This window comes from Crocodylus siamensis, chromosome 11, assembly GCF_052110815.1.
Source record: "Crocodylus siamensis isolate JL-2025a chromosome 11, ASM5211081v1, whole genome shotgun sequence".
Lineage (NCBI taxonomy): Eukaryota > Metazoa > Chordata > Crocodylia > Crocodylidae > Crocodylus > Crocodylus siamensis.
The window spans coordinates 25,482,646-25,495,776 of NC_143405.1; the positions used below are offsets into that span (position 1 = coordinate 25,482,646).

At 41.4% G+C, this 13,131-nt stretch overlaps 1 protein-coding gene across 2 annotated transcripts in view; it reads right to left on the minus strand.

The window, feature by feature from the left end:
* The window catches only part of RBM6 (RNA binding motif protein 6), a 101,971-nt gene that overhangs the window by 48,159 nt on the left and 40,681 nt on the right, over positions 1–13,131 (minus strand). For both annotated transcript variants that reach the window (XM_090021192.1, XM_090021191.1), the window contains exon 6: positions 4,150–4,223. In XM_090021192.1, coding sequence (XP_089877318.1) covers positions 4,150–4,223 — 74 coding nt within the window. The remainder of the gene's footprint in view (positions 1–4,149; positions 4,224–13,131) is intronic.

Sequence of the window (13,131 nt, forward strand, 5' to 3'; positions counted from 1 at the left end):
AACAGGATACAGGAAATAACTATGCTGCCAATATTTTTGGGAGAAACAGGCTTTACAGATTCTCATTGTCCTCCAGCTTAAACAGGTTTGACAGGCGCATACATTGTTTTATACCCGTCACCTCAAGAGCTCAATAACAGAGTAAAGAAAGCAATACACGTAAAATCTCTCTCCCCTTCTGTTTCTACCTTTCTAACCATTTTTTAGAGGAAGAGAATGCATACAACTATATTTTCTGTCTTACAACATGTATCAGTCCATGATTTAACTATTTCCTGGATTCTTTAATTCCACCATAGCTCAGATCTCAATGCATTTCCCCCAGAGAAGGATGAATTCTGGGTGCACCACGAACAAGTCCCAACGTTTTTTAAAATGGAGCTGATCTTTCTCTCAAAAATGAATACATCACCAGATGGAGAGGGGTGTCAGGCACTCAAAACTGATCTAATGACAATGAAGAGAATAACTGCCATAACAGTTACTTCTTTCATAAGGTTTTTCTTAAATTAGCCAGTATTATAATGCCATCAGGAGGGGGATACAACTGTGTTCTGCAGGTACCACAGAATTGTATGCATGAAGGAAATGGAAGAAGGCAGCTTTATGTACTATTCTCTTCCTCCAGGATTATAAATAATTAAAACATGTGGGAGAAACCACATCATTCCACAAACATAAACCAGCAAGGATTGGTGGTTTTGAAGTTCTCTCCATCTCGCAGAGTCCAATATCAGCACATGAACAAGAAAAAGCCTCCACCCTCAAAATCCAACATTTGAGGCAACCAACAGCACCAATAATCGATAGTATTAAAACAGAGACGGCCAAGTGCCACCTGCTGGGTTCTGCAAAGCAGACTGCAGCCACCCTTCATTAACGTAGGAGTGCCAGCCCATAGAGTTTACAGATCACACTATACAAATCTCCATTCTGACCTGAGCGAGCAAGCTGTTCTGCATGCTATCATTTGCAGTATCAGCCCATTGAAACCTTTCATACAACATATACTTATCAGATGTAAACCTTGAGCTACCAACAAGTTGCACATATAGCAAACAACTAGGTAGTGTCTGGCTGCCCCTGCATCAAAATGACCTCTCCATGTAAATTAAACACCTAAATGCCAAGGTGCAAATTTAAAATGAGGTTATTTCAACTACTTGAAGTACTGCTGTAAGTACCAGTTGGTGAGTGACCATGTGAGAAAGGCATCCTTCTCATAAAAGGACAGCTCAAGACGGAGGTTTCCTTAACATCATGCATTCATTAGAAAGTCCCCTCAAATCTTACACTACATATACACATGTTGTATTTATTAAATTGAGAAACAGATGGACATGGTGAATCTGTGGTTGAAGAATCTGGAAATGACATCACAATACACTGAACAGTAGTTTGTGTAAGCAGAGTGCCATACAGGAAAGAGTAGCTAATTATGGTCAGGCAGTGTCACTGCAAATTTCCAGCCTTTACAGATCTCTTGATTCTTAGCCTGTAATGTATTTAGTGCAAGACAGGGCTACGCAGATGTATGGAAATATCAGTTCTTCAGATACCTATGCTTCCAGAGGCTTACCTGGTTTAATTGAGAGTTACTGATGGGCTTAGTTAATGATAAATTTGCAAAAAATTCTCAATTACATTTAAACCATTGGATTTTTATTTATTTATTTTTTATAGGTTGTAAAAATTCAAACTACTCCAAATTACTTGAAGACACAATTTTCCCCTCAACAGTTCAGCCCCAGATTTGTCTCAGGAAAAGACTAAAATGATACCACTGCTGTCTGCTAGGGAGTGACTCATGACATTCTTCTTCCATTCATTTTGCTATTGATCTACATTTGTACTTGCCCCAGAACTGAAAGGTGTTACTTTTCAGCATCTCAGGCACACTGTTAAGTGTGGTAACCTAAGTTTTTTTAGGCCATTTTCTCTGGGTCTATCAAATAATAGAAGTTTACTAGGTTGGAATGAGGGTTGGTGCTGATCTAAAGTCAATAGGAAGTTTTCCATTAACATCAATTGGTTTTGTTACAGCGCTGAGGAACGTGCATTATTCTTCTTATATTAAATCACAAATTATTGAAGCAATTGGTGGGACACTCAACCTTGGTATGTAATGTCAAAAAGTAAACTAAACAGACCAGCACTGCCAAATACCCATAAATTTTCAGACACTCCGTTTAAAAAAAACAAAAAAACCTAAAACACCGGTCCATACAAAAACATTTAAAAAAAATGTCTTCCATAAAAGCACAAAGCCACTGGAGCTTGAAGCTCCATTACAGGAAAGGTAGCAATGAAAGACAGATGAAGCACAGCAACACCCCTTGGTGTCTGAGTGGGAACACAGCACTCTACAAATAACTCCTGTCAGGTCTTTATGGCTCTCAGGAGCCTGTGTACACCCTTCCCCAGTCATGTACTGCTGCTGCATTCCTTTGGCCACCCCCTGCCTCTAACAGCTGTTTGCCTTGAAGGTACAGGGAAGGGGACAGTATGGCCAAGACGGAGTTTCAGGCTGGGTGGTGGGTCCAAGGACAACCATTTTTTTTTTTTAAACTATGGTTGGTGTTAAACCTCTAATTCTGAACGCCACCCTTTTTCCTGCCACCCGGGGCCTGGCAGAAAGTCTCCCTTTACATTATATAAAACTTGTGTCAGTAAAAACATGGAAGTAAAACATTCTGGGAGTGTCTCAACAGGGCAATGAAAAGGCAGCATAACAGGAGAGAGATTTACTCTCCCAGGTCCTGTGGCTGTCCCTTGGGGTTACTGTCACACATGAGCAGAACTGGAGACAACACTGCACATGTAGAAGGGTTTGGTTACCATGAAGTTTAATTCAAATTATCTAGAGTTTTTCCAAGTACGTTTTAAATAGGATGAGCTTCAGTGAAAACACGTGGGTACTATTGAAGGGATACTGCATTTCAGCTAAAGTGACCATGGCTGCCCTTTTAACTGAATGTGAATAAGTTCCTACTCTGAACTCCTACTGTAATAGCACATGTAGGAAAATGTAAGGGAGCAATGAGAAATTTAACAGTGGGGTTGCATGTACATTTGTAACCACACATTTCTGTATGCACAATTCTAAAATTAGTGACTTGTGGCTCTTGCTCAGCTAAAGCAAGGTAGTCATTGGTATTCCTAAGGCATGGATAGATTTAGATAATTATGGTGATAATTATTCACATAAAACAAAGGAGGAAGTGGGATTACATTCTTCCCCAAACAGGAGAAAACTAACAAGGAAGGGCATAAGGAAATAACTGTTCTGTGCAACTCTGAACTGCTATCAAGTATTAGGTAGACCACCAGGGCTCATCCAGAAGTGTCTATCTTCCAGGTGAGCAATCTGTTTGGAGGACTGGTGTCAATGGGTGTTGTTCTCTTCTTCCCTGTCATTAATTTACAGACTTTAGGCACATCATATTGGTACAGGGACCAATAGCCACAAATCTCAAATCAGACCACAGTTACAGCTACAGTTGGAAATATGAAATGCTCTAAACAATCATTTTGAATTAAACTAACTGGAAACCTTTAGATTCACCAAGTGCAACTGTGCATAGGCCAGCCCTCATATATGCAACTCCAATTTGCCAAAGGACAATGTAAATACAAGGGGAGACACAGACAAGAAATTCTCCACCCAGATGAGGCACATGGAAAAGTAGTGCATGCAAGTAACATCTGAATTCAGAGCTGCAGAGCAGAGGCCTTGCCTACAACTACATGTGTATGTGTATTTAAACTTGAAATCTTTGTATACAGTGAAGGGTATTTACAATTACTGTACACTGTTAAGAAGTGAAATGTTTCATACTAGCAGAGCTCTTTCCAACTGGATTTTGCTTCCAGTATAAATGCAACAACCTGGACCTGGAATCTTTCAGCTACCAGTTTCAAATCTAGCCAACCTGCTAAAAAACACAAAATAGGGCAGAACATTGATGGTCTATAAGGGCATGTCTAAGCCTTTTCCAAGGTTCTGGAAACAGTGGAATTTTAAATGAAGTGTTGGATATGACACAAGAGTAGATCTTCCTTTGAATCACTCCAAGAGATCATTGGCTTTCCACCCGCCCCCAGCAAAATAATTTTTTTCTAGCAGCATTGACCGAAGTGTAAAGCAACCTGGTTGGCTTCCATGCATCCGATGGCCTCTTCCAAGAGTGAAAACTCCACGCAGACATAGCCATAGTGGGAACCTGGGGACAGCATTTAAATACAGACGGGAGTCATGTTAGTGCCTTGTAATAAAGAAAGCCATAATTAAACACCCCATTTCTCTTTTCCCTCAACCTCAAACCCTCCTACCACCTCCCCAAAATATGTGCAAGATAAAAAGCAGAGGATCAGTGGCTGATGTCAGATGCTGTTCAACTTCATGGTGCTAAGCCGATGTTTTGGTTCAACACAAAGATGGTATTTCCATTTCCCCCTCTGAAACCAGATGACCCGTCCTTAAAACAAGTAATAATGAATCACATGTTTTAAAAACAAAGAAAAAAGAAAGAAAGAAAGGCACAGTGATACTGTGTGACAGGTACAGGGTCATAATAATTATGAAGCACAGCTTGCTCCGAAACAAATATGGATTAATTCAGAACAACTACTGTAGTGCAAATCTAGACAGTATCAATTCCATGCAGCCACCAGCAACTAGTAATTTAATTCAGGTAGTGCCTCAAAGAGAGAACAAAAGTACTTATTTGGCTTCTTAACTCTGCTCCTGTAATAACTGCTTGATTTGGAAGTCCTTTGAATTGTGAGTAACATGCATAGAACAGGACGGGAAATTCCAGCCTTTTCTCATCCTGGCTTCTAAGATAAACCCAATGTCTTTCCTATAAATATTTTGGTACACTAACAAAGAAAGGAAGGAGGAAATTACAAGTGAAGCTGTTTTCAAATCACAACAGAAATACAATGTTTTTAACCTTTTCTGAATGAGTCCTTGCCTCAGTCAGAGCAAGAGGGACCCACCTGCCTGTGCTGAAGTATGTCTCATAGGAAAAGTGTAGTATTAATGTTACTGGAATTATGATTGTCCTAAGAGTCATCCCTGATGCTGAAAGTGACTCCAAGAACAGAAGCTCTGAGGAAAAAATCTAGTAGTAAATGAGGAATTTTTATACCATTCTGATTTTTTGCATCTCCTCGCCCCTCACCCCACAGCAGCTTCTTCCAAATTAGCTTGGATGGACACCGTCAAGCTGAGACAAGTATTATGCATACACTTTGATATCCTTTTCCTGTCACTCTTTGGGGTCAACCAGTAGATGTGTGCATAGCGTCACAGATGGTATTTGGGTGGATCACCTCAGCTGAATACTCCAGTTCCTATCCTCCCAAGGGTGGCATTTCCTCCAAAAGTAGCCAAGACTTAAATAACACTCTCTGCAGCACATCCTAGAGCACCACCATGACGCACCCCCCCCACACATGAAGTTCACGAAGCATGCTCCTTCTCCACACACGCCAAAACCCAGAAACAGTTTAGCTGCCATTCAACATTGCTGAGCATATGCCAACAATAACAACAGTCAGAGAACCTATACTTCCTCATTCTCAGAAGAGACTCCAACACCGCAGGGGCAAGTGGGTGGGGAATAGCAGCACTGTCCACTTAGAAGAGACACATCAGTCTCTTATAACAAGCCCACATTATGCTCTCCAAACTATTTCAGAATTTTATCTGCTGCTCTGGTCAATTTTGGTTTCCATACTTCTTACATTTTCATGTTAGCGCTTCCTCCATGCTCCACAAACTCTCTACATTCTGTTCTAGCTATACGATCCTAATTTTGTGCATTAATTGTTCCAGTTAGAGACATGACAACCTGAACCTCCCCTTCTACCTTTTATAGGATTTCCTCTTCCATATATTAGTTCTGCTTTGTCCATGATTTGTATTTGCCATATAATACCATGCAAATACGATTCAGATAAAACTATATATTTTTTAAGCTTAGTGAAAAACACATAGGCAAGCACAGGACCCCTACTGCATGGAATGAGCAGTATGCAATCATACAGAGCAGTCACTTGGAATTGCAGTAATAAAATCAATTAATGGGAGACAGACTGGTCAAGAAGTCAGCAGAGAAAATGGCAAACTAATGCAGCTGTCTTCCAAACATTGATTCTGCCTTAGTGACATCAGTCACCTTTAAGACATAAGCAGTTTTTTTTGTTTTGTTTTTTGTTTTGTTTGTTTTGGGGTTGTTTTTTTTTTTTTACACCTAAGAAGCAGTGCTCAAGAAACAAAAGCCACTCTGAAGGAAAGGTGCTGCCATCTGCAGGCAAATTACTCTTGCATTTAGAAGAGTCGATCTAGTTCAACAGCACTATGGCTCACATGATACATCTGAATGTCCCCAAAATCTACAACTCTAAAGCACCCCTCCTCCCTTTTCTTAAAAAAAGACTTGCAAGAGTGGCATGTACCAGCAGGTAAGAGTCTTGATTTATAATCGCAGCCACATGGAAAGTTTCAGATACCACATGCACTCCCCCTCCCACAAGGAGTGAGATAGTAGTGATTTGCATCTTGCTTCCCCTCTCCTCCACCTTGAGAGGCACTTTAAACTCAACATTTGGTAGAATGGAATGGAAGCTGCAGATGCTCAGCAGTTACAGATACCCCTCAGGATCTGATCCAATGCCAGATCTGACTACGGTAGGGTAAGGAGTAAGATTTGAATGTCATACACACACCTCATGCCTTGGTAATTAAAATGTAAAGCAACCTAATTTTTTGCAGAAGTAGAATCATTTTAAAACAGTAAAGGGAGACATCTGAGAAATATCATGTTCTAGGAGGGGGTTTGGGAGACAAAGAAGGTGGGAAGTATACAAGTGTTTGAAGAAAAAAAAAAAAACTCATGCAGAATTTTTTTTTGTCAGATGTTTTACCCTTCTTCCCTTTTCACCCATCTTGCCTTGTATGTTCAAGAAAGAAACAAAATAAGAAACTCAAAGCAGTGTAGTATATCCCTACAATGCCAACTTATGTCAAGAGGAGGCTTCAGACCAGAAGTTCTGAACAAAGAGACATTCACAGAGATACGCTATGCAGAATGTACTAAGCAAGTTCAAAACCAAGACGAGAACAAAGTTTAGAGTGCGCTATTTCAGACTGATACTATAGACTGGCACACAGAAGGCTGGGACTGAGATCTGTCCTGTTCCCCCTTCCCAAACGATATGCACACTTGTTATTTTCAGATTTGCAGATGACTATTAACATCTGACAGTAAGGAGACTAACCCTTGTCAAAAACATGATAAAAACAAATGTAGGATCTTCCTTTCAGACAAAGCCAGGAAAACTGACCGGAACACACTGCATTCTATTCGAATATATAACTGAACTAAAAACCCTGGCTAAAAGAGATGCTATAGATAAGAACCATGAGGCTCCTACCAAGCCCCTAAAAGCACACAGAATCAATTTGGTTTGATGATGGAGTCTTTATGCATTAAACTACATCACCCCAAAAGCAGGACCATATAACAAAACAGGAATCCAGAAGGTAAAAAATGGCATATAAATTTTAGATAAAAGCATAGTCCACTGGAGAACCACATGGCCTCTTTCACTTGGAAAAAGTATGCTCCCAACCAGTATTGTGTTAAAAGCAGCATGACAACCTGAAGTCTTCTGGTCTTGATTCTTTTTCTGGAGTTTAAGTAATGTGAGGTGGCAGAAGAATTGAGAAGAGCCATCTCATGTGATCAAAAACAGTGAAAGTTTAAGTTAATACCATGATGGTCCCTGCACAATTAAAAATGGAAAGTTGGAAGTAGCTCTTTGGAAACCTGTCTTTACTCTCCAGCTACAGAATTCTTTCATAGCACACCTTTGAGTGTACGGAGAAACTAGGATGCTCCTTCTGGAAAACTACCTATCTACACCTCATGACATAAATAATGGAGCAAGGAATTCAGGTTTAACTTCCCAAATCTCATATGAAGATTCAGACTGTAAGGCAGAAAGGAACAGAACTATAGCTTTCATGAAGCTACAGTACTTAAGACACTCACCTTTGCCACCGATCTGGGATCCTACGGAATGAAAGGACACCAGTGACTGTAAGGATGGTGGAAGCAAGCCAGTGAAGAAGTCCATGTGGCAGGGGTGTGAGGTCAGGAAGCCCCTGCGACTAAGATACACTGTCTTCCAATTGCAAAAGAAAATTCCAACACTGAACACAATTTTTTGAGCTTAATTAATAAAAACTACTTGGGTACGAGGTCAGAGGAAGAGTTTCTTGACAACAATTCCCTAAAGTGACAAAACAGCTCCCTTGAATTTGTAATGGTCCTTTAGCTTTCTTAATCTTTTTTTTCTTTAAATCAGCAAGTTTGATTAAGTATATGCAGATATACTCTTAAGAATATTATCAATGTAGCCATTAAAATGAACTATCAACATTGTAAAGATGTTACTTAACTTTTAAACAGACCACTGAATCCATTCCATCTTCCTGACTTACACACTGGAAATATATTCTGCTCTCAAACAAGAAGTGAAACAGTTCTTTAACATCAGAAATATGAGAAATAAACATGTAAAGTATTGCATAAGATTAATACTAATTATTTAATGTTCCGTTGGGTTACTAGACATCAAGGATGAGTTCCTGGTAGGGCTGTATCTTGTAAAATGAGTATACAAAGAGAACGGTCCACAGAATTCAATAAAGTATATTAAATGCTTTTTTGAATTTATTCAGCCATTTTTCTGAAGACGCACAAAAACATCCCAAGATTACATGGTAAATTATCAACCACAGTGTTAAGGCACATTCCACAAATGTTGTCAAAAGCTTAGATATCCTTTTCTAAAGTTTTACAAAATGTTAGGAATTTTTTTTAATTCTGTAGTTTTAAGCTCAACCCCGAATATTGGGAGAATCTGAAAGTGAAATCTACAATGAAAGGAAAGTCAAAGTGGCTTCACATACTGTCAGTATCAAAACTGAAGGTACAAAAAGCAAGCAAGCGTATACAAAGAATAAATTGGATTTAAAAATAAAATCTTACATTTTAAGCTAAGATATTATAAACAGAGGGAAGAAAACTTGTCTTAATATATTCTGAATAGCTTTTAACCAATCCAGAACAAATTCCTTATGAAAGAAATTATTTTCCCTTTGCAAGTGATAGATCAATTACTTTATATCTGCAATCTATTATCAAGAGTATAGCAGCATGATTTTCCCTTTATTTTAATAATGAGATCTGCTTGATTCAGAGATGGGAACACTGCCTTCTTTATTTACATAAATTTGTTTTACACAAAGCCTATAAAACAGATGGCTTCTAAAATTCATGCAAAATGAAGTTTTGATGACTTCAGACTTTTGACTAACTGCTGCTTCATTTTCAAAAGAAAAGAAAGGGTGTCAAAAATAGCTATAAAACTTGGCACTTCACCCACATACAGTTTTATTTCTAAAAAGTCACTAGCAGGCCTCCAAAATGAGAGCTCCAAATAGCCTAAAGGGCATGTCTACAGTAGGAAAAATGGCTGGGTTAATATGCATTAATCAACACATTTTAACCAGAATTTTTACACGTAGCATGAGCCAAGCAAGTAGCATTTTAAAACGCATTAATGCTGACCACAACTATCTCCACTCTAGACACTAAGTTGTATTTAGCACCTGGTAAAAAAAAAAAAAAAAAAAAAAAAAAAAAAAAAGCAGCCCATCTTGCTTACAATGAGGGGTGAATTACTTCACATTTACCATTGGGTAAGAATGGGTACAGATCCCTACCATGTAATAACTAACAGGGGAAGTTCATAGTCTAGCTTACCTTGCAGTAATTTGTTCATGTGTCCATACCCTTAGATAGTTAGGATCCTATGTGCTTTTAAAAATTATGACCACCATGCTTTAAAACAGGTGTTTTTATAGTGTAAACATGGCCTGAACATACTCATTTGAAAGCACAAACCATTCCGAGTAAGCCAAATATCCACCAGTACCAGTCCCACAACTTAAATTTACATTCTGATACTGCACGTAAAATAAATCCTTTTTAAGAGACAATATACCATTGCTCTAGATCAGGGGTTTTCAACTTTTTAGTGCAAGTACCCCCGGCAGCCAAACAGGAGAGAGGGGAGTAGTGCGTTAATGGACATGGAGCAGGGATGGCATGTGGGCGGACAGGAATGGTGTGCCGCTGCCTCCCAGGAGCAGTGCCGGGGTGGGGTGGAAAAGCTCACCGGACTGCCACGTGTGAGCTTCCCTGCCCCACAGAAGGGCTCTGATGTCCTCACTCCACTCCAGCCCTGCTCCTGTTAGGCAGCAGCACTCTGTCCCTGCCCGCCCATGCATATACCCTAGGACCGGTCCAAGTACCCCCAGGTGTACGCGTACCTCTGGTTGACAACCCCTGCCCTAGATCAGTGGCATTGTGTCAGCCAACCCACAGGGCTCCCCACCAGGTCCAGAAATTTGGCCACAGGGGAACAATGGCAGAATCAACTGTTGCAGCTACCAGAGCCATGGCAAATAACACTGCTCCCTTACAGCGAAATTTCTGCACCCGTGGGGAGCCCTGCAAACTGGATTACAAGGACCTACACACCAGACTGTGCCAGTGTACAGGATCACTCTGCAGTGAGATCTAGTATGCAGAGTCACTCCACAGCCAGATCAAACATGCAGGGCTGGATCAGGGTACATTGTCACTCCACGGCCAGATCTGGCACATTTATCCCACTAATGGGCTCCAGCATTCAGACCACATCTGTGCCACTCATCCAGACTGAGCTGGAAGGTTGACTAGATTAGAGGTGCCAACAGAGGGACCACGGTGCTCACAGAGGGACTCGAAACTAGGAAATGGGCAACCAGGGATAGGGCCTGCCACCAACAGCCAGGGTATGGTCATACAGTTGGGGATGAATATATCACAGTGGGCGAAAGAGCTTCAGACCTTTTCCCCGTACTATCAGAGGTGGGTTTGTTTGGGCCAAATCCAAATCTGACACCTCTTCTCTGGACAATGCTGGTGAACAACACCATCATATGGTTAATTAGGTTACAACTCTATTAGCTAATAGTCATGAATACCAAAGGAAGTAAGAAACAGCTACTGGGCAGCTTGGCCCGCAGGTACTAATGATCAGGGATCCGGGTTTTCCATTTCCCCATGAAAAAAAAACAGAGAAAGCCACAGATTTCCCATTTTTGTCAGAGAAATCCATGGATTTCCCCCTTTTACAAAGAGCTCTGAAGGCTGGCTGAGTTCCAGCCTGCAAAAGCTGTTTGCAAAAGGGCAGGAAAGCCCCAACCCTGCCCAGAGGGGAAGGGAGAGGGGGAAGGGCAGGGTCTGACACTTGCATTTACCAGAGACTGCTTCAGGCTCACTCTTCTTGCTGAAGGTAAGTGGAGCTTGGGGGTTGCAGGGCAGGGCTGGGGTGGTGGCAAAGAGCTGGCTAGGGGCTGAGGGAGTGGGGAGGTTTGTAGCCAGCCAGGCATTCTGGCTGGCTGCAAAACCCTGCTGCTCCCAGCCAGCTGCAAAGCCCCGCACCCAGCCAGCGTGCCCAGCCAGTGAGTGCCCAAGCTGGCTAGGGGCTGAGGAACTGGAGAGGTTTACAGCAGCAGGGCACTCTGGCCGAGGGGGGGGGGGAGGGTGTTGCAGCCTCCTCCACTCCTTCAGCCCCCAGATAGCTTGGGCACTTTCTGACTTGGAGGGGATTTTCAGCCAGGCAGGCACTCTGAGCCCACAGCAGGCAGGACGGGGCGGTGCATGTGTGCGTGCGTGAAGCTGGCTTGTGTTCCTGCTGTAGCAGTCACTACCTTCTGTTGAAGTCAGGGGGCTGCAGACTTGGGTCCCTGACTGCATAGCCCTGGCAGCTGGGGTCAGGGGCTGTGGGTGGGAGGCAAGGGGCACAAGCAAGGCTGGAGGGCTGTTTGGGGGGGGGGGGGCGGGGAGTAAGGGACACCAGCAGGGCTGTGTGGGGCATTTCATTTTAACTACAGATTTGGGGATTTTTATCAGAGAATTTGCAATTTATCAGAGAATTTGTGATTTTTTTTTAAATCACAGAAAACCAAGATCCCTGCTAATGATTCAGTTCAGTTCTTAACCCTTGATTATTGAAGGCCACACTATGTACAAAACGGAGGCATGGAATTCAACAAAAACATCCCACACCACCCTTCCCTCTTGCAAGGATTCAAGGTCTAAATGAAGGACACCTCATTTTGCACACAGCAATGAAACCCACACTTCTGACCTGCTCACCACAGTAGGCCCCAGGCCTGTGCTCCAGTAGGAGACCCACAAAGGAATCCCCTCTATAGTAATAATCCTCTACTGAATGCTTGCCAGAAGTTGTGACAAACAAATAGATGCTATGAACAAGGTAGAATTTACTTTATCTAGTGATTTTCAAAGTGGAAAATGTATACAAGGGATGATCAACTAAAACCAAAGCATACTAGAAGGCTCAATGTACAGTCTAAAGAACTACCAAGAAATAATTACAATTGAGAGCAGTTTTGCTCTCTAAAAGCCAGCCATGATCTTAAAGGCATTCATCCTCTGATGGGCCAAATAGAATGGGCATCTGCAAAATTGCTGAAAGCAAACAGATGTGTGTGATGTATGGTCAGAAGACATCACTGTATTACCATGGCATACCATAGTCCATTATATTTTACTCAGCTGTCCTTGTTTTGAACCCCAACAACTTGTTTTGCTAAAGTCTATCTTCAGAAAGTGATTCAGTTTTTGATAAAAAGGCATAAAGAATAAGCGAGAACCCGCTGCTTTACTTGGTAGTCAGTTTCAATGGTTAACCACCCTTTTTTTTTTTTTTTTAAAAGTAGTGACAGATTTGTAATTTCAATTTCTCTCTCATTCTTGTTTTGGCTTCTAGGAACGGATTCACATTATGCCCTTCTCTATTACATGGAAGAGCATTTTAGCAACCAGTTTTATAGTGCAGAAATCCAGCATGCCAAAAACAAAATCACCCTCACCCCATCTTCTTTTTGACTAACTAACCAAGAAGAACTAAGTTTCACATTACAAGGCAGTGTCTTCAGCCCCCATAGCACTTCTGAGTACCTTTTCTGCATCCTCT